The 23,595-nt window shown below is 43.2% G+C and overlaps 3 protein-coding genes across 5 annotated transcripts; 1 reads left to right on the forward strand and 2 right to left on the reverse strand.

Annotated features, from left to right (window-relative positions):
- Positions 1 to 1,376: 1,376 nt before the first annotated feature.
- Positions 1,377 to 5,699, reverse strand: LOC129187225 (CD48 antigen-like). The gene is made up of 5 exons (XM_054786145.1): positions 5,634 to 5,699; positions 3,633 to 3,926; positions 3,313 to 3,552; positions 3,082 to 3,186; positions 1,377 to 2,781 (listed from the first exon to the last, which is right to left on the reverse strand). The coding sequence occupies exons 1-4, from the start codon at positions 5,674 to 5,676 to the stop codon at positions 3,176 to 3,178; spliced, it is 588 nt and encodes a 195-aa protein (XP_054642120.1). The 5' UTR covers positions 5,677 to 5,699; the 3' UTR covers positions 1,377 to 2,781; positions 3,082 to 3,175.
- A 1,382-nt stretch (positions 5,700 to 7,081) lies between these two features.
- klhl6 (kelch-like family member 6) lies at positions 7,082 to 14,790 on the reverse strand. Of its 3 annotated transcripts, none has more exons than XM_054786141.1 (7): positions 14,716 to 14,790; positions 11,437 to 11,714; positions 11,196 to 11,361; positions 9,495 to 9,944; positions 9,182 to 9,419; positions 8,608 to 8,810; positions 7,082 to 7,685 (listed from the first exon to the last, which is right to left on the reverse strand). In XM_054786141.1, the coding sequence occupies exons 2-7, from the start codon at positions 11,661 to 11,663 to the stop codon at positions 7,092 to 7,094; spliced, it is 1,878 nt and encodes a 625-aa protein (XP_054642116.1). In that variant the 5' UTR covers positions 11,664 to 11,714; positions 14,716 to 14,790; the 3' UTR covers positions 7,082 to 7,091. The 3 variants fall into 3 exon arrangements, with proteins under 3 accessions (XP_054642116.1, XP_054642117.1, XP_054642115.1); XM_054786142.1 differs by lacking the exon at positions 14,716 to 14,790 and having other exon boundaries at positions 7,082 to 7,390; positions 7,472 to 7,685; positions 11,437 to 11,801; XM_054786140.1 differs by lacking the exon at positions 14,716 to 14,790 and having other exon boundaries at positions 11,437 to 11,801.
- On the forward strand, positions 13,115 to 22,176 carry LOC129187223 (immunoglobulin superfamily member 2-like). Its single transcript, XM_054786139.1, has 9 exons — positions 13,115 to 13,244; positions 15,044 to 15,409; positions 15,487 to 15,903; positions 16,322 to 16,726; positions 18,016 to 18,378; positions 18,450 to 18,821; positions 19,234 to 19,626; positions 19,698 to 20,111; positions 21,189 to 22,176. Exons 1-9 carry the CDS (start codon positions 13,178 to 13,180, stop codon positions 21,383 to 21,385), a joined length of 2,994 nt encoding a protein of 997 aa, XP_054642114.1. The 5' UTR covers positions 13,115 to 13,177; the 3' UTR covers positions 21,386 to 22,176.
- Positions 22,177 to 23,595: the final 1,419 nt, after the last annotated feature.

The raw sequence follows: 23,595 nt of genomic DNA on the forward strand, positions 1-23,595 counted from the left end.
GAAGGAACACCAATCCAAACCTGCACTTTGCACCCTAAGGTGAGGGACATTCTGCAAATTCCTCAGCAAATGAATGTGGTATGGTGTCTTCAAAAAGCTGGTGAAACGTTCTCACCAGTACGGGCTGATGGCAGCAGGGGCTTTTTTTGTGCTGATAATCCTCCTGATCAGAGCAGCCATTTAAAAGAACGGTGCAGCAGCTAGCAAGTAACATGGCCTCCTTGTACCTTTTGCTGCTGAGAGGGTCGGGATGGGCCCCCCGTCTCGATGACGTGCTTAACAGAGACACTGAACAGGATAGCGTGGTGTGGTGGGCTGATGATAACACGCTTTGATGATGATGAGACCAAACCGGGAGAGCAAACAGATACTTGGCATGTGAAGTGATGGCAGATGGCGTGCAGCAGTGTAAGGAAACGTGCAAAAGACACACATTCATAAGAAACGCGAGTGTAAATGTGTGACAAAAGGAATAAACGATCAACAACAATTACGGCTTCCCAGCATTTCCTCTCTTCTCCTTCCTCCCGGGCACAAGCAACTGCACGTCATTTATTGCTTCGGCGTATTTTTGGACCTGGACACACCACACTGGATGATGACGTCACTAAGCATCACTGCTGCTGGACCGGGAAAATATCGTCAAGAGGCATCCAGAACGTCCTTACTTTGCACATTGTGCCCATAAATGTCACTTAAAAAGAGTTTCAAATAAAGACATATGAGTTAAGTGAATTAATTGACCAAAAGAAGAAAAAGTCCCATGAGCACCACATACCCAGAAGATGATGACGTGACAGACACAGACTGAACGTCTTTATCGATCATTAAAATTGGAATAAAACACACATCCATATAAAGCCTGTCGTGCTTTTATCCAATGCTTTATTTCCTAGCATCGATTCAATCGATTGATTACTTTTTAAACAATGTTAGATCGATATATACCGTCAGGAAGGGAAACACAGATCGATATGATTGGATCGGAGGAATATAAATTGATGCATCGATGTAGTGAATGAATTGTTACACCCCTTGCTCTCACCGTGGTTTGCTGGAGTCCCAAAGCTTTAGAAATCGCTTTTTACCTTTTCCAGACTGATAGATCACAATTTATCTCAGTTAAGTTATGTTTTAACAGGGGGGGCAATCACCTTGTCACACAGGGCCATGTAGGTTTGGATTTGTTTTTTCTCCATTAATAATAAGTTTCATTTAAAAACTGCATTTTGTGTTCACCTGCGTTGTCATTTAGTCGTATTTCAGTTTGTTTGATCTGAAACATTTAAGTGTGACAAACGTGCAAAAAAACAAGAAATCAGGACCGGGGCAAACACTCTTTCACACCACTGTAGACACTGTACAATAAATTGTTCAATAATTGATTTTTGATTTCAAGATAACAAAATGAACATATTAAAAGAATACAAACAAATATCTTTATTAAATAGAAATCTGTCCTGCTTAGCTAAAACAGAATACATTTAGTGTCCAGGCTCCAGGGGTCTCCACCTTCCATCACTAACCACATTGCTGGTTTGTCTTCAAACTAAAATGTCACTGTGGTAAAAACTCATATTTGGAGTCCAAAATGAGACGTTAGGCGAGTAGCTCTAGCTAGCTAGCTAGCTGCCGCCAGTGGCAGTTAGGCAAAGCGTGTAAACCACGATGCAAGAAAAGTCAAACAGCAATAGGTTTGATAAGGGAGCGATCAAACACGCTGGCATCGATCGGTGTAGCCTGTGTCAAAGTGTCAAATTGTGTTGATGCTCACGGTCATGTGGGACAAAGTGCATCGCGTGGCGGCTCAGGACGGGTGTCGGCAACCCTACTTCACAGAGCTCGGGCGGCACGCTGATCAGTTTTTGGTTTTTCTCTCGGAGCATCCCTATATGATACTGTGTGGCATCTTTCCAATAAAAGCTTGTGATGGACTGGATGTATAAAACAAACATTCACATGTACAGCATGACAAACATACATACAATTCCAAGTACAAGATCTGCTCGTAAATGAAAGCTATAACCTGAGATATTCCATTTATGTTACATTTGGTAGACATTTACTGTGAATACTTTGAAAAGTGCAATATTGGTTCATCAACCTTTTTAGATCATAAGCCCATCATCGTAAGTCAGACATACTGCAGTTATTTCTTCCTCTCTGCTCTTCACAACATCAAGAATCATTTGAAAATCTTGTATCTCTTTAGGACAAGAATGTAGTTACATATACAGTACTCTAATAGCGTTACAATCAATACATTTTGAGGCCTGGTCACAGTTAACAGTGCCTTAATCCTTCCTTAGCTCCAAATGACACATTATTACATTATTCACCCCAATAATGTTACCAGTAGTGCTTTCAGAAAGCAGATGGTACAAACAATGGCAGCTGGGAGACATTCTTCTGGGAAGACATGTTAGGATGTTGTTGTAAGCTGATGCATAGGTGATGCCGCAGACCTCCACCTCTGTTTTTAGTTTGACATAGATGGCTTCCTTCACTCCTCTGTCAATACATCTGTCCTCTCTGTCCAAGACCTCGACATTGTTGTCCTTAAAGAAATATCCCTTCTCAATGAGATGTTTTTGAAGTATGTTGTTCCGTGTGTGAAGTCGGTTCCTGCCCAGCTGTTTCTCCTTCTGACTTTTTTTCCTCGGCGCCGGATGAGTCTTTCTTGACTTAATAAGTCATCTTCATTTTTCACATTTCCCCCAGAATCTTCTTGCAATACTTTGTCATACTTGGTGTCCTCAGGTTCCGTGGTAGCGTTCATGTCTGTGGAGAACAGAAGGGGAATGAAGTGGATCATAGGAAGCAGTGAGTCTAATGGCGCCACCTCCTCAGCCTCACTCAACCCTAAAACACCAAAAAAGTCAAATACAAGCAGTCTAAAACAAGAACACAGGTCAGATCACAAACATTTGACATAACATAACAGGAAACACGTTGTATGGGTTCAAAGGTTGTGGACATTGACACAAAGTCAGTGGCTCATCATCAGCTTGTTCTCCTCAGTGGCCCATTTAAATCACGCAAACCATTTCTGTGTTTTCGTGTCATGTTCAGTTCCAGTACCTTTTAAATGTTGACATTGTCTGTATAAAACACGGCACAACATGATGAACATGATGAAGATGGGGGCGGAGAGGATGACAACACATCGAGCATGTTATCTTTCATCTGCACAGAAAGACAAAAGTCAAACTCACAACAACCTCTCAATGTACATTCATGTCAAAGTCATAGTCAAATCATCTACAAGCACCATTTCAACCTTTCACTTCCATCATTAGTGATGATAATTACCCGGGAAGCAGTCCTTTGCATTGAATGAAGCCGTTTCATTGGTCAGAGGGTTGCTGACCTCACAACAATAAACGTCGTCATTCTCGACAGTTATTGTTAAATTTGGTGCAGTCTGCTCATTTCCACGTGAGCTCCACTTAAACTCTAATAAATGAGGGTGTTTGGACTCTGTAGAGCACACGAGAGTCGCTTGCTTTGCGTCGCTCATCTCACAGGATATGTTGGGTTTGGATACTTTGTCTGGAAACAAACACATGAAGCCTGAATGAGTACAAAAACCAGAAAGGTCAACAAAATAACTTGATTGTAAAATACCTTACCTATGACCTCAATTCTATACCTAAAATGAGGCATCCACTTGTTTATCAACACTTCCAGGTCATAGTCTCCACTGTCTTCATATGTGGCATTTTTGATGGTGAGTTCTGCAGAGGCCCGGTCCAAAATGATTCTGTTGTCATACGGAGGGAACACTCTTTGCTCCATGCTCCATTCCCAGATTACCACATCGTCTCCACCATGTGTCCAGACAATTACGTTAGGCTTTCCAACAATGTATGGCACCAAGCGTATGTCCTGACCCTCGAGGTAATATTTCACATCCTGTGCAGAAACTGGGAAAGAGACACAAAGAGAAGCCCCCTTTTTCTAAAACGTCTGGACTAAAAGCACACTCAAGAGACTTTAGTGCATGTGAACACAGGATCATCCACTTTGCACAAATGTAACAAAGGAAATGATCACACATAACTAAAAAAACAAAACAATGAAGACAATATCTTTTTCCATACAGAAATATAACACAAACTTATATATAAGTAATAATTACATAGAATTTGTAACGGTGAAAAGTCTAGACTTTTTAACACTAATGGTAACATGCGAGCTGGAAAAAAACCCATCTAACATCCACGTATACACACACACTGCATACTGGAAGCAGCCAAGATGCACGCTAATGAAGATAATAGATAATAGATGCTCGGAATGCATTAATACAATTTCACGAAACGAATACTAGAATTTAAGTTGTAAATGTAGGTGTGTGTTTCTGATGGTGGTCTGGCTGCGCACCCCGGTGGGATACTTGTTTCATCACTTACCCCTCACAAAATCAATAATCACTGTCAAATAAAACGCTAAGCAAGCGGTGTTAGCCTCCAAGCTAAAAGCCCTGGGCTGATTTCAGGACTTTTAGACCAGACAGGACGAAAACAAGAGAGCTGGGTTATAAAAATACACGCAGGTAAGAACAGCTGCTACGAGTTTTAAACACTTCCAGTGTGACACACACTCCGTTACTGGTTTTGTCTTCCAATTTGACTCAAAAGGGTTAAATGGTTTACTGTGTCTTTGGTTGTTTTCATTTGTAACTCTAAAATTGGTGTCGAACCACCACCACCTGGTGGCATACTGTACAATTACCTCTATTTTTATGAAGAGAAACTTGTGAAAGTCAATGAATGACTGCATTGTTGACGAAACACCCGACAGAAATAACTACCGTATATTAATAAACTGTACGCTCTGCAAAATATATTAACATGGCATTCTATTCAAAATATATTTTAATGATTAATTAACAAGACCATTAAAAATGGCAGCACAGTGGTCCAGTGGTTAGCATGTTGGCCAACACAGGAACAACCTGAGGATCGGGAAGACGTAGGTTTGATTCTCCTTTGGGCATTTCTGTGTGGAGTTAGCATGTTCTCCGCGTGGCCTTTCTCCTTTTCCTCCCACATTCCCAAAAACATGCAGGTGAGCTTAATTGTCGATTCTAAATTGTCCATAGGTGTGAATGGTTGTTTGTCTACATGTGCCCTGCCATTGGCTGGCCACCAGTCCAGGGTGTACCCTGCCTGTCCCACGAAGTCAGCTGGGATAGGCTCCAGCATGCCCCCGCGATCCTAATGAGGATGAAGCGGTATAGAAAATGGATGGATGGACTATTTATAAAACGTAATGGCATAACTTACGTAAAATGAGAATACTTTTTCATGAGATAAACCAAAAATTAAACCTTTTTCACTTTGTGCAGTTTTGCACAACGAATGGTTCAAATAAATCTTGCAGGGCTTCAAATTTTATATATAAGAGCATTTGTAAAACTGTATTTTACATTTACTACCCACTGCTTCTTCCACAATAACGTCTGGAACGTCATTTGTGTATCATTTTCAGCATGTGAAAATTATGATCCCTCTTTTTCCATTGAATTGTGCTAACAGAAGGCATAATACAGTATGTGCCAACCTGCCCTGCCCTGTACAAAGTCTACATTTCTCAAGAACCATTGGAAAAGCAATAGCAGAACTTACCAGCAGCGAGAATGAAATAGACCACGACGTGTAGGTAGCCCATTCCGCCCAAGACGATTGACTTTGAAGACGATCATAAACTATTTCATTGTAATTTGAGAGCCTGTCTCTGAGCACAAGACCATACCTACGTAGGGCGTGGACTATGAAAGTGAAAGCCAGAACCAGGACACGTATTATATTGCTATTATATATTTTAATCAATTCACGGCCCTAGTTTTAATGTTTATAGACAGGAACCTAGATGTTTTGAATTTGAAAACAATCTGCATGATTCATTTTCTGTATCCATGGCGTAATGGTGCCATGTGCAACATTCACTGGAATGAAATGTTTAGAACTTAATTGATCTTAATCTAGAAAACACAACATCTGTCTGTCACCAGATAACAAAAATGACCCCTAAAGTGTGTTTTAATACACAATAGCTCTCGTCTCAGGTCTCTGTGAGCACTGACAACACATTCGTTTGACGCACAATAACAACAGTGTTGCAATCTACAGTATATGATCAGATGTAAAATGATAAGATATTCTTAAGGACCAACAACAAATATCAAGAAGTTGTTGCAAATGTAACATTTTCTAAGAGGATTTGGACATCATTGAGACAATGAGAGCTCTTGCTCAAGGATGATGCATTCAATTCAACAAAAAGATGGTGATGTACACAGTTGAAGCATGACAATAAAAATTAAAACTTTCTATTTTTTAGTATAGGCCATTGCGCTCCATATGGACCAGATCATTGTCCAGTATTTGCTTTTATCCTGTTTGGCCCTTCTCTTTGCATTTTGTCACATGATCCTCCAGTGCCTTCCCGCTTCCTGGCTGAGAGGCAGTGTATATGTCCATACAAGGTCCCTTTAACGATTCCCAAAGATGCTCCGCAATGTGTCGTCCTGCCCAAAAATACTGCAAGTATTCCATGTTATCATGGATGCGCCCGTTACTTGGTCACAGCCTGTGTATAAAACCATAAAACATTGTTGGAGAGTTTCTAGAGGTGTTTAAAAGAGGTCTTTATAGGAGGAATAGGTGAATCCCTTTACGTGCATTATTAGCTGCCAGCAGTTTTTCAATATTTAGACAGAAAAGCACAGAAAAGAGAAAGACGTGTGTTCATGTCCTATATAAGGATTGTGGATGATGGACAAAATAAACACATATACAAAATATACACACAAGCTCTTGTGTGAAGTCTTCTCTGTCAGCACTAGCGCAACATACAGTATTTGTTTGCCGCACAACAACAATGTGCGGTTACATGTCCCACGGTGTGGACATGTAACCCTTCTGGTCCAACCAATCCCACATTCCACCAGGGCTCGAACCAGGGTCCACAGAAAGAGAGTCAAAAGCGCAAGCTAGGTTTACCAAAGTGGTCTCACACAGCTACACCAGCTGGCGTCCATCACAGACACAAATGCATTGCTTCCAAACAGACGTTATTCTTTCTCACTGGGACTCTGAGGCAGGAACTATCTTTTGCATGTGAGTGTAGGACTTGAGGAGTGTCGCGCTACCATGGTGTGACACACCCATGGGTAAAGCGCATTCCTCCGTGAGGACGTCTTTGTCAACATCCCAGCACATCACCGTGGCGATGACGTGGTTTTTGTTATCCCGGCCTCCTGTGATGAAGAGTTTGTTGCTGCAGGCGGCGATGGCACAGCTCGCCCTCTCTCCCAAACGGCTCACAATGGTCCAGGAGTCTGCCAGAGGGGAGTAGCAGTACATGGTGTGCATGGCACCACCTGTGGGGACACCATGGATGACAAATAAACACCCACTAAAGACAAAACAGATGCAAGCTTGCATCGTCCAAGCCAACTTGCCAACGACGTAGATGCGGTTCTTGAAGCAGACGGCATTGGTGCACTTTGTTTCCACGGGAATGGGCGCCTGCATCTCCCAGAAGTCCGTTCCAGGTTCCCAGCGTTGAACCAAATCGGTGGCTAGCTTTCCGTTCGGCCCGCCACCGATCACGTAGATCCATTTGTCATAGCTTGCGGCAGCAAAGGAGCTCACGCCCACCGCAAGGGGCGCTACCTACACCAAAAGGGCAGCGGCGTTACTCCCAAAAGTCAGTAGAACCCTCACATTCCAGCGACCATCGTATTATATTTAGTCGAGGGAAAATAACATAAAAATGAAACTTCTAGCGCTAGAAATGCAAAATAAGTCAACACACAGCCGTTATTGTCTAAATACCTGCCAAAGCAAGTGGGTACACCTCATAGAGAGCATGTCCAAATTTAGTGTGAACACCATTGCTAGCTAACGCTCCCTTAATCCTCTTGGGCAAGTTGCACCTGGAATCCTCTTTCATCTCCTCCAGCTTCCTTCCTTTCTCTTGAGGATGCCCCACAGTTAGGTTCAGGTCTGGAGGAGACATACTTGGCCTCTCCATCAGCTTCCTCAGCAAAGCGCTTGTCATCTTGGAGGTGTGTTTGGGCTCCTTATCATGTTGGGAAACTGTCATGCGGCCCAGCTTCCCAAGGGAGGGCCTCATGCTCTGCTTCACAATGTCACAGTTCATGTTGGAATTCATGTTCCCCGTCAACCAGTACCGGCAGCACTGGCGGCTATGACATGACACCAGACAAGACACAGTTATCTTGGTACTCACTTGCATTGAGTCATTTTCACCTAACTTCATTCATTTTCTATATGGAGCCTATCCCAGCTGACTTTGGGCGAGAGGCGGGGTACACCCTGGACTGGTGGCCAGCCAATCGCAGGGCACATATAGACAAACAGCCATTCACACTCACATTCATACCTATGGACAATTTATGGACAAACTAACATGCATGGTTTTGGAATGTGGGAGGAAGCCGGAGTACCCGAAGAAAACCCACGCACGCTTGGGGAGAACATCCAAACGCCACACAGAGATGTCCAACGGAGATTCAAACCCAGACCCTGCGGCCCCGCTTTGGGGAAACATTTAGCATCCACGCATGCTTACCTGCGTCCAGCGGTTGTGAAAAGGGTCATAGGCCTCTACGGAATCGAGCCTGTGGACGCCATCAAACCCGCCCAGTGCGTACACCTTCCCCCTCTGGACCGCCATCTTATGTCTCCAGCGCCCGATTGTCAGAGGCTCGATTCTGATCCACTTGTCCAGAGCTCCATTATATTTCCAAACATCCCGCTGGGTCTCTTTACCTCCTGATGGAGCACAACAGAAAAATGGCCGCTATTTTAGTCCCGCATGTTTCCCCTCAAATATAGACAAGGAAGAAACTAGAGTTTTTCCATATTTTCAGCTTCTACTCTTCGGAAAACTAAATTATTAAATGAAGACAGAAGCAATATGTTCAAGTCCAAGATCTATGACCGATGCGCTGTGGTGTTTTAGGTACCTACCTGCCTTTTATCCAGAACCCAGTGAAGTAGGATATTGTCCTAACTAGGCACTTTCACACAGCGACACATCATCTCACCATCAGATGATTGGACGTGTCATGTTGATGTTGTGATGTGATCATGATGCGCACGAGTGTACGTAACGTGTCAGAACGTTACCACTGCATTCTCACCAGATATATAAAGCTCATTGCGAAAGGTGATGCAAGCAAACTCCACCCATTTCTGGTTGTGGGCCTCGTCCTCCATGTCGGTGCCAGGTAGCCTGGCAACCTCCAGTCTGCTGCGCCTCAGCGGGTCCAAACAAGTGACGGTGGGAATGAAGCGGTCGTCTTTGGTGCAGCCGCCGATGACGAGGAACACCTCTGATAGGAAGTGGCGAGCACGTGGCTTGGTTCGTTCTGACACCACCTACAAGAAGTACAAAAGACGTACTTTAGATCATCATAGAAAATATGACTCTTGCTCTTTTGTGGAGATGCTGACCTCTCTTCCAGAGAGGTGAAAGGAACGTGTCTCTTGCAGCAGAGGAAAGCTCTCACTGCAGCTGCGGATCAGTTCATCGGACTCCACTTTCTCCACAAAGTAGGCTGGTTCCAACAATGGCAGCCGCACGTACGACAGCAACCGGGCCAGTACATGGCGCCGTTCGTCCTGCCGGGCCCTCGCCCAGCGCATGAGCGCCTCAAAAACACACTCCTCGTACCTCACGTCCAGATCGTCCCTCTGCAGGATGGTCTCTAACGACTCCGCTGCCACTTCGAGGAAGTCCTGCTGCTGGACCACTTGGGAGAAGTGGGAGACAATGTAGTCCTGAGCCCTGGTCTTCAGGGCAGGCAGGGCATGGGGTTCCGCAAGGTTGAGGATCCCGATGCATGTTTCCGGTTGCAGGGATTTGCTCAGGTAGGCAACACATGCATCCACAACACGCAGAAACTACGACAAACAAGACAAGAGACAAAGCAAGTGTATTCATAGCTATCATTTTGTTGTAGAAAAAAGCAGCAGGATTAATGGAAAATTACTTTTCGACATCAAAAAAATCAAATTAGGGTTTTTTTTCTCCCTCATAATATGAAGATTACAATCATCTTTAAGCCCAGGAGTGGCCATTTTGTAAATACTGGCTACATTTGGAAAGTACTGTCAATGCTTTCTGAGAATGGTGACTATAGTACAAGATATTTTTCTCAACAGACCAAATCAACTTCAGTATTTTTTTTTAGCCTTAGGTAGTAGTTACTATATATAATATAATGGAACCTTGGTTAGCGTCATTAATCCAGAAGGTCGGACTCTAACCAAAACAAATGCTAACTGAATACATTTTTGTCGCATAAGAAATCATGTAAATTCAATTAATCTGTTAAAAAAAAACAAAAATGTTCACACAAAACAAGTTTTTATAGTTTTCCATGCAGAAGTGAATTTGAAATGTATATAAATACATACAAATGATGAATGAAAGGGATAAATGAACATTTAAAGTTACTTTTACCTTCATTGAAGACGTGATTGTTGCCAAAGACATTATTTTGTTGAATGCAGCAGTGTTTCTCGACCCAAAATGGAACCAAAGAATTGACAAAGAAGGTGAGAAACACTATTGAATTCAAGAAATAACTCGTGGTAAAACACAAAGGTGGTGTCTGTGTTGATCTTGCTGCCACATTGTGTCTTTGCCAACAACAAGCTTCCATTTTGGAAGCAGGAAGCAATCCCAGCGACGCTACAAAACTGTATATTAATATGTATGATATTTTTACAGCAGTCTTGGGGAAGTTTTCGCCGAGAGGGGAAATGAGTGGGGATATTTAAAGGACCTCTGCAGCATTACCAAAATCAGACATTTACAACAAATCATCATGTGATCACTCTGACAGTCGAAACTGTCAGGTGCGGAAAAAATAGCCAACTCTGGTCAGTAAAAAAACAACTACTTAGAATGAATTTACAACAAATGGTTTAGTTAGTTAGTAAAATGCTAAATAACCGCAAAATAGCCCACTTTGAGTGAAGTGTACAGTGTGACTCAACTGAGTGTTGAAGTGAGTGGGAAACAATTTCAATTCCTCGTCAAACGCAAGGTTTCACAAGATTGGAACCATAAAAAAATCCAAATTGTGGACATCGTGTTAAGTAGTACAATTAACGCCTCTATTCAATGAATGGTCTCCTACAACATACCTGGAACTGACTGGCTGCCTCCAGGACTTTCTGCACATTTGCCTGCGTGAGGAGCGCCTGGCTGGTGTAAGTATATTGCAAGAGAGTCTGCATTGTCCCGCTGTCCAGTCCTTTTATTTCCACCCTCCCCTCATGACTCTCCTTCAGTCCACTGCAGAACATGGCCCTGAACACATCAAAACCCTTCAAGTGAGAACCCCCTTTCCTTTGATGTGATGTGAGTGTATTTTTTTTTTTGTACCTGAAGTATTGACTGGCAGCGGCGAGGACGGCCCTGTGGCAAGGGAATTCATGTCCTTGAACACACACAGTCACATCAGTCAGCTCCAGGTTGACTCGTAGGTTCTCCATCCCTCTCTGCAACTCCAAGGGCAGGCCTCCATCCTCCCAGCGGTACTCACTGCTGCTCTCGGCGCCCGTGTCATCCGACAAGGGGCCCTCTGTCGTGCTCTCTAGTGACTCGCTCATCTTCACAAGCTCTTCTTGAAACCACTGCACACAACTTCTCTCGGTGAGCACCTGCAAAATGAACCAAATATAATACCCCTGCGGTTTTTACGCTTGCAAGCAAGCTGCTGCCTTGTTGATGTGCTTTCCTTTCTTGCATACTTCCTATTCCTGTTCTGTCTCCAACATACACGTTGCAACATGTCTTTTTGTACACTTCCTCTTCTGATACTGAGCGAAACTCTGCTTTTTAGCTCACATGTCCACAGCCAGCAGGGCACATTAGGCACACCTGCACAATCTAACTGTACAAATAGATAATAATGTTCATCTGTGATTGGAATCGGGTGGGGGGGCTGATGCTGTTTTAACAGTCAGAGGCCTTACAAAGCATTACTACAAAAGCATACACTAGGCTTTTACAGTGAAATCAGCTTTTATCCTAAGCTTGGATAATAACAGATTAGTGTTATTTAATACAAGTATCAGTGCTGGGTAGGATACTTCTAAAATTATTTGATATTTTTATTTTAAAATAATAAATAATACATTTTTTATTCTGTCTCTGACATATGTATTTATAACACATAAATACATATGTTAAACAGTAACTTAATAATATTTAATGAACGAAAATAATATGCATGGTAACAATTAAAAACAATTTATATTCGAATTTAGCTGTAATAATTAATTCCAGCCAGGAAAAAGGACTGTAGTGTATTTGATTTTTTTTAAAATATATATTTCTAGTCTTGATTAAATAATTATAAACTATTATACATAATAATATTTGTAATACATGTATATTAGTTATACATCGCTATAAATAATATATTTACAATTCATCGTTATATTAATTATACATGGCTTCACTAAAACAGTTCATTGTCATGCAAGCTTTTTTTATTTATTCATTTTTAAATGGCAAAAAAGTCCATCGAACGATGATCACAACTGTCATTTTTTAATTATATAAAATAATAACTATTTCAACTAATTGCATAATCACATATCAACACATATTTGTTCATTATACTGTAATAATGTTGATATTGACCATTTCATTGCATTCACCCTCTCCTCCACTAGACGGCGATGTTGCATCACACATTCAAACCTCCCACAAATGGTTCCACGTTTTATAGTCGCAGAAAAGGTCAAACATTGACCTTCAGCAGTCACCTGATGAGCCATTAATCCAGATTATGGAAGCAATCAGGAAAATACTTGATATATTGAACTGACATTTTCAACCACATCATTGCTACGTGTGTTTCGGGGGCATCCCCTGACCTCCATTATCTTACCAATCAGTCATTTACGTTGAATTGGTTTATTAAATGAAAACTAAAGACCAGACAATGCTATGACACATTGTGGCGTGTGTGTGCCTTGCAAATGTTTCACACTTCCTGCTAGTGGTGGAAGCACATGTGACATTACACACACGTTCACACGCACCCCATACACAGATCCACATGTCCTGTGTACGTTCAGCAAGGCAGAGGGGCACACTAACAAGCTGATTCAGGATGCTGCGCCTCCTTTCACACTTTTGGACTTGTTTGCTCTTCTGCATGGGCCAACTTTTGCACCATGGTAGGGTTTACATTTCATTCCTACTGTTTAAAAGGTTTCTCAATTGATGCGTAATGTACTGAGATCCAATTTAAAGGTTGTATTAATGAAATCATCTTATCCTCACTTTTGATTGAAGTATATGTTTGTTTTTGTGGTTGTATTTTGCGAAGGTATCCAAAATATTAGAAATGGTTCTCAGAGACCCCTGCAAAATTGTAAGGAGCCTTCAATTGTTAGGATTTGGAACTGTTTTCCCCCGTAGGAAAGGATGGAAAATAGAAAAAACTGAAGCCATCATAAAGCTGTTTTAACAGACTTAGCTGTCATACAAGCGTAAAAAGAAGTTAACGACTGTTAATATGGACTGGAGCCCTGGTTAGTGTCGTTAAGCCATTCCAGGAGGTCCAACGTTGAAACGAATCAATTTTTCCCCATAAGAAATCACGTAAATCCCATAAATCCATTATAGAAAGCCAAAAATATTAACACTAAACAGATTTTTTTATCGTTTTACAATTATAGTTGGGCCGCACGGCGGCCTAGTGGTTAGCATGTTGACCACACAGTCAGAAGATCTGGAATAACCGAGTTCGAATCGCTGTGTGGAGTTTGCATGTTCGCCCCGCATGTGCGTGGGTTTTCTCCGGGTACCCCGGCTTCCTCCCACATTCCAAAAAAAACAAGCGTTGGGAAAGTGTCCATAGGTGGGTGTGAATGGTTGGTTGTCTACATGTGCCCTGTGATTGACTGGCGACTAGCCCAGGGCGTACCCTGCCTCTTGCCCAAAGTCAGATGGGATGGGCTCCAGCCTCAAGTCTCTGTTTTTGTTTTGATCACAGCTGCTAAATAACCCAAAACGGAGCCAAAGAAAGTTGCAAGTGCCAGCGTTTTGCTAAAGAAGTGCGAAACAATATTGAAGTCAAAAAGTAACTCATAGCAAAACACGAAGGTGGTGTCCGTGTTGCATGTGTAAAGCACACGTTTAAATGGTTACGTCCATGTCCTTCATGAAGCAAATTGGTGTGTGGCACTAAAAAAGCTGCATGTTAACGCTTTAAACACTTTAACTCTGCAGATGGGATGTTGTTTTAGGCAGAAATGATCACAGTGTGAAAACAGCACATGCACAGGCTCAAAAACGCATCACATTGCAACATGTGACTTGTGAGCCTGGAGATGTGCAACGTGCCATCCTTTGATGCACTTAAGTGCTTCATAAAAGCAACTCATCAATGAGTCAGTATAGTATGCTTATTGATGTCCCATACTTCAGATACCTACAAGAGATGTAGTTGTAACACACCACACCCTGTTTTCTATGTATTATGTCATGTAAGGCCGTCTTTCTCTCTTTCTTATGACCACTGCATGGCTGTCTTTTGTTTTTTTATTTGCTCTATCACCTCCTCGTAAGCCTCCACGAGCGTTGGGCTTGGATAGGTATAAGAGAACCACGTGAAATGCAACAACAGGCAGTGAGAGTGCGTACCTCATTGTCTGTTTGTGTAGTGCTGGATGGGCCAGATTAGCATCGGGTGCCGGAGTAGCAGGGATCTAGTCCTGGGATCTGATTGGAGAAATTGGGGATGAGCAGTGAGAGAAACGAGGCTTCAACTTCATCGCCCGTTTGTGCAGTGCCGCATCGGTCAGATAGGCATCCAGTACAGGAATGTGGTTGTAGAACCTGCGGATGGACACGGAGGGAGAAGAGGGTGAAAACATGAGGCAGACATAGCAACAACTATAGCAACAGCATAGAAGCAGAACTCACGAACACAAAGGCTGACAGTCTTTCATGTTCTGGACTCACTAATCAGGAGACGCCGGTGTCCTGACCGAGGTCCAGGCCGGTCCACTGTATCGCATGGCAGGCTCCCGTCTCTCCATCTCCTGCAACGTGAGCGGCTTCACGAGTGTCAACTCCCAAAAGGAGTTTGAATTCCGTGTGACCAAGCCTGCCAAGTCCAATGTCCTGAACATCATCAGTACCAGCGACCCAGACTTTGGCTACAGCATGTACCGTGTGAGAGGTAACGACATCACCTTGACGCATGTGTCGCCCAACTCTGTACTCTTTGAGATACAAAGTCTTCGGAAAGACGACGAAGGGGAGTACGAATGCGCTGTGATCAACCCGGATATTGTTTACCATGGAACCTACAGCGCAAAAACTGCTGTTAAAGGTAACCTGTCCGTGTTCTCGTGGTGCTTTTACTGTTTTCTTCAAACCGTTTTTTCTAATTGTGTTATGTTTCTGCAGTGATTGACAACTCTTTAAGTGTTTCATCACCTGCCTCCACCTCGCTGAGTTTTAACGAGGGTGAAGCTTTCGCTGTAACATGCCAAGCCTCCAGCAACACCATCCAGCATACCCATCTGTCCGTAGCCTGGCATCTCCACAAGGAGGGCGAGGACGACGCACAGCTCATCATGTCCCTGGATAGAGACTTCACGTTAAGGTCCGGCCAGGAGTTTCTAGAGCGCTACCAAGCCAGACTCATCAGGTTGGATAAACTCGAAGAGGCCACTTACAGGCTGACGATGGATCAGCTGGAGGTGTCGGACCGAGGCCGCATCTACTGCCAGGCCCAAGAGTGGATCCAGGATCCTGACCTCTCCTGGTACTCACTCACACAGAAGACTACAAGGGAGATGTCACTGGATGTCAAAGGAAAAGGTCAGGAAAGCTACGTGTTAACCATGAAAAAACCTTTTTAAATGTGCCCGATCGTGCAAAATTGACTATCTCATGATGTTCTAACAGTAAACATGAGAACAATCTATCATTGCCCTCATTTTTGAGAGAAGAGGCGCTCACATGGTTGCTTTTGAAGTTGAAGATGAGTTTTGATGGCTTCCTCATGGACTGGAAACATGTCAATAGCATCTTTGTCCAAAAATATTGGCATCTTTTGAATGCCAATGTTTTTGGCCATGACTGTACTGTATGTATGCTGCAGGTGAAACCTGTTTAATGATATGAGCTGTCAGATATCATCTTTGCAATTTTTGTCTTCACTGTGGCTTCTTGACAGGATGTGTGGTTTATTGTTTGTCTCTCACTCAGCTTATTTCTTTTTTTTGTGCCTGAGCAGAGTTGGTGCCAGACGGGACCTCTCTGGTGGTGACATTGTCGGCGCAGCAGACATCTCTGCAAGAGGGGCAGGAGCTGCTCCTAACCTGCAGTGTTGACACGCAGAAGCTAGAGGAAAAGTTTTTCTCTGTAGCTTGGCTCCAGGCAGGTGTTGAGCTGGCCCGAATCGGTCCCATGGGGGTTCTGTCTGTGAAATCTGAGTACAGTCGGCGAGAGAAACAAGGAGAGCTCAGGGCCAGCAGGATCGGGGACAGAGAATACCGTCTCGTATTGCAGCCTGTCAGCACTGACGACCAGGGAGGGTACATGTGCAGAGTGTGGCCCCAAGAAAGAGGGCAGCATGGAGCCTTTGTGCAAGGAGCTGCCCAAGACTCGAGCACTCTGCAAGTTAGCATAGCTGCTACAGGTCAGTTTATCATTTCAGCCCCAACTGTGTCTACATGTACAGTACACCAGAGTGTCAAGTGCACGCCAAAGCAACAGGTGGCGCTACAACCACAAAACTATGAGGCCGTTTTTAACAAGAGGCATTATAACAATTTAAATAATACTCGTAGAGTGATCCCACTCCAGTCCTGTAGGTGACAGTACTGATCCCAACTGCCACACACAGCGAGCTTCTTTCACCGCATCGTGGAGGGTCACCGCCCCACTTGGTTCCACTGCTTGTGGACTATATCAGCAGAAGTGTGAATACATTTCCAGATCCTTGTCTTTATCTTTGACCACTGTGCCAAAGCCCTACAAACTTTTCACCTATGTCATTTTTGCGTAATTTTGCTGGCTCACAAACGGAAAAAGTGAAGCAAACTTTCTCCATGCGCTGTTTTTTTGTTTGTTTGGCTGTGTCGTCAAACGAAGGCTTGTAAGTTTGCTTTCTTAGCAAAAACTTTATTTGGGTATATTTGGGGAGGGAGATGTGACATTAATGAGTAATTTTATTTGATCATTTGCGTGTATTTTGCCGCTTTCAAAGCAATGTGTAATTACTGTATGTAAAACAACAAAACATCCAAACTTGCCATTGTGTTTGCTTACCTGCACGCCCATGCATAAAACTACTTATGCATGAACTCAGTGTATCAAACGAAATTGCAAAAATTTACTTTACATGCTTGTATTCAGCTTCCTCATATTACATTTAAATAATAGGAAAGAAAAACAAAATGTTATGCATGTTTTTGCAGTTTAAAACATTAATTATTTAAAAAAAAACACATATATATATATTCCCAAATGAGTAAAATAGCTACAATGCTAACATGCTAACAGTTAGCATGCTAGAACCTAGCAACCTAGCACTCGTTTAGGCATTGTGTTGCTGCCTTAAACATATGCCTGACTGACATCTTTTTTTTTTTAGAAATTTGTTCCTAATTTCAGTTCCTAATTTAGTGGCCCATTTTGTTGTTGTTGTTGTTTTGTTTTTTTTAATCAATTTCATGGTTACATAATATGTTACCAAAAATAAACCACTCCGCTGACGAAAGACACGAATCCAACTTGTGGGGTTCCTTCTTACGGGAGTCCTTCTCACGGCAGCTGCATCTCTCCAGGTCACTGGTGTGTGTGAGTGACAGGAAGAAAGTCTGTGACTCGCTTGGGGAGAAGTTGTTAAGCGCCACCTGTTGGTTTGCATCTATAAATGTCTAAATGCTGAGCATAAGACAACTCGTCTTTCTCCTCTAATCGCAGCCAGTGGACTCTCGGTGGAAATGCAAAACAGCGTGCATGTCAACGAAGGCGACAGGATGACGCTGACCTTCAAAGTGCACGGGGTCAAAAGTCAGCTCTCCGTCGCCTGGCAGCGCAAAGTAACGTCGACGGCCGCGTTCACCAACGTCGCCAGTCTAAGTCAGGAGGGTGTCGTGGAGACGGCCGCTGAGTTCACAAATCAAGTAAGACTGACGCGCCCTGCAGCAGACGTCTTTATTCTGGAGCTTGATGAGGTGACGCTTGCTGATTCGGGCGTGTACCAGTGTGTGGTGTCCGAATGGAACAGCCGCAGCAAGACTAACAGCCACTCACAGACGACCGTGCTGACGGTGGCTCCGACGGGTGGGTTTAGGAGCACCTACATTTGTGAAAAGTTTGATTCGCATGCGTACCCTCACCATGTTGTGTCACAGGTTCTTTTGTGGCCGTTCGACTGATCAGTCGCAGCAGCGTCGTGACGATTGGAGACAATGTAGAGTTGATGTGTCGTGTCAAAGGGCCACGTATCCCCATAGCGCTCACCTGGATCCTACAGCGCGGCGCCTCAACCATAGACAACATCCTGACGCTGTACTCTGACGGTGCGGTCAGCTGGTCTGGGGAGCAGCACCGCTACCAGCTGAGGATTGAGAACACACCCCGTGAGAGGATTTACTTCCTGCTCATCAACGGTGCCACCCACAGGGAGGCAGGAAGTTACCAGTGTCAGGTGTCCGTTTTCCAGAAGAATGTGTACAAGAAGTTGCCGCTATCCAATCCGACAGCGATCATGGTGCAGAACCCAGGTATCTATCTGGAATCTAAACACCCAATAGAAAAAATCATCATCATAACTCCTCCTCTACACTTTTTCGGTCAGTAAGTCACTGGTATGTGTGAGTGACAGGAAGAAAAGCTGGCTTGAGGAGTTGTTTGGCACCAGCTGTTGGTTTGCGTGTATAAATCCCTACACCCCAAATATACCTTAAATGCTAGTTTAATTACCCACAGTGACCTGCAGTCATTGGGTGTGTTGTCCACAAAATAACCTTGGGGTCTCTCATTAAGCGGTGACGACTGTGGCTGTAGTCAACCTCCTGATGTGGTTTCACAAGATGGTGGTGGTCACCTTTCAAAATAGACGGGAAGGGCTCCACAGGACCCCACATGCATGAACCATTGGGGCTAAAACTTCTGAACTATCTTTCCTTCTCCTAGAGAGTGACCTCACCCTGACCTCGACCGCTGCCCTGACAAGACACATCAGCAGTGATATAAGCATAAAATGCTCTGTTAATTCGTCTCGCTCTGGATCTTCGCGCCATGCCGTCACATGGATTCTACAGACACAGGTCCAAAATATCACCATTGCAAGCTCCGATCGGGACTCCTCAGTAACCTTTGGCCCCAAGGTGGAGGCGGTCCACAGTCAGCGGATCAGCATCCAACAAACTAAGGGTCCTAGTTTTGAGTTGACTATTCGGAATGCTCTGACCTCAGACCAAGGTACTTACGTCTGCGAGGTAGTGGAGTGGCTGCAAGATCCTAGTGGCGCATGGTACCACCTCACCCCAGTCTCCGGAACCACACGGCTGACACTCATTGAGCCTGGTGAGATCTGGAATGACGCATGCATCCACACTATTTTGCTCTGAATTGGCTGAGATTTCTCCTCCTTTCAGCCAATGATCTCCTGCTGGATACCACGGAGAAGTGGGTCACTGCAAGGGAAGGAGACGAGGTGCAGCTCAAGTGTGACCTGATTTCAAATGCATCCAGTCCTTCCCTTTTCCACACAATCACTTGGTTCTACTCCAGGCGTGGTCCTCCAGCCGTGAATTCCCTGCTTTTGCAGCTGGATCACACGGGCCTGTTGCGGTATCCTAGGAACCAGCGGCTACACGGCCTGCAGGGGAGGCTCCGGCTCTCCAGACCCAATTCGAACAGCATTGGCCTGGCGATTCAAAGGGTCAGCGAGGAAGATAGTGGGACCTACCGGTGTCGAGTGGAACAGTACCAGCTTGGATATGAAGGTCACTGGCAGCAGAAGGCTTCTGTCGACGGTGGTCCCATTATGTTGTCTGTAAATGTTACAGGTTTGTTGACCATTTTTTTCCCACTATGTCCTGTTCAGGTTGTAAAGTTGACTAACGTGAATATAAGGGTCATCTAATGTGAAATAGAATCAATGTTGTAATAGCGGTGAGGAGCCAACTGCTCAGTCAGCATTTATACCACAGTTGAATTCATTGCAAGCAACAGTACAGCAAGTGGAAACACACAAGTTTCACATCTGAGTAACGCAAGCAACATTTAAAGCGCAAAGAGAGGTAGATAAAAGCCGACAGGTCATGATACTTCTCATGCAGCTACTGACTCGTGGTGAGGTTAATAAAAACTGCATCAGGAGGTTACATACAGCCACAGCCACATCATGTTTTTTCTAATTAGAGACCCCGGCTGATTTGAGGAGACTCAGCATTTAAATTAAATAGATGTGTTTAACTGGAGTGTTTACAGCACAGGTGTCAAACACAAGGCCCGTGGGCCAGATATGGCCCACCACATCATTTTATGCGGCCCGTGAAACCCTTGGAATAATGCATGTCAATAATGCACTTCACCTTTGCCCTTCTAAATGTATTTGATCTGTCATTTTGACAGAAAAATGGCACTGCATGCGATTCTTCTGAACGTCAGTCTGATCTAATCATGCAGCAAGATATTCCAAGCATTTTTCAAGAACAAATACTTGAATGTCTGCTTGTCACCATGACATTCTCACTTCACTTCTCATTTCGAAGCAAGTTATCCATCAATTTGTTAGTAAAATATAATAACCTAATGCATGGGCAACTGTGTAATAATATTATGAGGTTATATTCATATTTAGATTCATAAAAACTGACAGTTACAAGTGGCCCTCTGAGGGCAGCCGTAACTGCGATGTGGCCCTCAATGAAAATGAGTTTGACACCCCTGGTTTGCAGTATATTATGTTATAGCATAGTATTTACACAGTCCATCCGCAGTATTTACACTTATATATACGTATAATTCATCAACTTCTTGATGTTTCTCTGCCTGGAGTGCATGTATGGAAACAGTGTTTCCTTTTGGTTGAGTGCGCTGTACGTGCAAGGCAGTCATGTGACTCTTGACTCTCGTTGCAGGGGGGAAGGAGGCTCTCTCAGGGTACAGCTCAGGCATGGTGATCGGAGTTCTTGTGGCGATTGTGGTCTGCTCATTGCTGGTCATACTTATGTTGGTGCTAAAGCTGGAGCAAGCCAAGACATCAGAAAAGAAGTCAGGTCAGACTCTGTGGGCGGAGCAACATCAACTGAAGACGAAATTCAATACAGAGGACTAAGCTGTTGATTTTGGTTTGTTGCCTTCATACAACATGGACTGCAAAATGAGGTGGCTGAACAGCAGCTCTGTTCCACTGCGGTCCTTTAGGTGGGGGTATTGAACAGTACAAAGTGGCAGCTCCATATGTTGGATCAGGTTGGCCGCTACCTGCCTGATGCCAGCAAACTGGAATGGCCACAAGTGGAAATAAATTCATTCATCCGCACCAAAATGTATAACCCGATACACAAATCAGTTGTTTTGATGCCATCCTGCTAACTTAAGTCTATCAAAGCATAATGGGTGCGGCCTTGGACATGGTCTTACTGGTTTATTGAGCAGCTGACATCCTGTACATTATTTTTACAATCAAGATCACGTCATTGCACAGCAATGAAGCTCGAAAGGAGAATCACAAACAAATGACTTTTTTTTGGCAAAAGATAGCTTTTGTGTTGTATAATGTGGTATTACAATATTTCAGTAAAATCTGCAATTTCTTGCAGTGAAATGTAGCAATGGTTGGCAAAACATAACGTGTTGTGGCATTTTTCTGGTACAATATAGTGTGTTTGTGGCAAAAAAAAAATCCTTTTTGTGCTGAAATGTGAAATTCTATTCACATTTTTGAGGTAAACTAAATATTTGGGGGCACTATATGTTATTTTCGTGGGATAATATGCATGTTTTTCTGTCAAAATATAGCATGTTTTGATATAATTTGGCTTTTTGTGGTAAAACATAATGTTTGTGGCAAAATATGGCATATTTGTGGTACAATAAAGCATTTTAGTGTAAGACTAAGGCATTTTTTGTGGCATAATATGACAATAAAATGACATTTTTGTGGAGCAGTGTAGAATATTTGTGGCAAAATCTAACATTTATACCACATTATAAAAAATGTGGCAATTTGGCAATAAAATTTGTAAAAAAAATTCCAAAATGAGTACTGTATAAGGCAAAAAAAGCTCAGTTCCAAATAAAAAAAGTTCCCAAATACAAAACATGTCTAAAGAGCACCAAATATGTCAAGAAAAATAAAAAAGTAACATTTGTGTATATAAATATTTTTTTTAATGTGCCAAACACGCACGCACACACACTACACGTACACACACACACACTACACGTACACACACACACACACACACACACACACACACACACATGCAGTGGTCTGAAGAAGTGTTTGCCCCCTTCCTGATTTCTTATTTTTTTGAATTTTTGTAACACTTAAATCAAATAAATGTAAATATTAGTCAATGACAACACAACTGAACAGAAAATGTAGTTTTTAAATGAAACTTTTTATTATCAAGGGAGAAAAAAATCCAAAGCTACATGGCCCTGTGTGAAAAAGTGATTACCCCCCAAACCTGATAACTGGTTGGGCCCCCCTTAGCAGCAACAACTGCAATCGAGCATTTGTGAATACTTGCAGTCTCTTCCAGCGCTGTGGAGGAATTTTGGCCCACTCATCTTTGCAGAATTGTTGTCATTCAGCCACATTGGAGGCTTTTCCAGCATGAAGCACCTTTTTAAGGTCATACCACAGCATCTCAATAGGATTCAGGTCAGGACTTTGACTAGGCCACTCCAAAGTCTTCATCTTGTTTTTCTTCAGCCATTCAGAGGTGGACTTGCTGGTGTGTTTTGGATCATTGTCCTGCTGCACAACCCAAGTTATTTTGAGCTTGACGTCACCAACAGATGGCCGGACGTTCTCACTCAGGATTTTTTGGTAGACAGCAGAATTCATGGATCCATTTATCACAGCAAGTCTTCCGAGCCCGAAAGCAGCAAAACAGCCCCAGACCATCACACTACCACCACCATATTTTACTGTTGGTATGATGTTCTTTTTCTGAAATACACCAAATGTAACGGGACACACACCTTCCAAAAAATTCATCTTTTGATCTGATCTTGTCAGACCAGGGAAATTGAACTTATTGGAGGCAAACCACATTTAAGTTGATGATCTCAAACATTTAAGTGTGAAAAAGATGGATTTTTTTTTTTTAATCAGGGAGGGGGCTCACACTTTTAAACTATTACATGAATCTGTATCCAAAACAATGGAGTTAAATGTTTTTTTGTCATTGTTGCACAGTCACTCGTTAAAGCCTTCCAAAAGTTTCATTTGTTTGCGCATTCACCATAAAACCAACACCTACACGATGTGTCAAAGTGTCTCATGTCTGGACGAGCGGCTGTGGTCCAACA

This window comes from Dunckerocampus dactyliophorus, chromosome 9 (assembly GCF_027744805.1).
Source record: "Dunckerocampus dactyliophorus isolate RoL2022-P2 chromosome 9, RoL_Ddac_1.1, whole genome shotgun sequence".
Lineage (NCBI taxonomy): Eukaryota > Metazoa > Chordata > Actinopteri > Syngnathiformes > Syngnathidae > Dunckerocampus > Dunckerocampus dactyliophorus.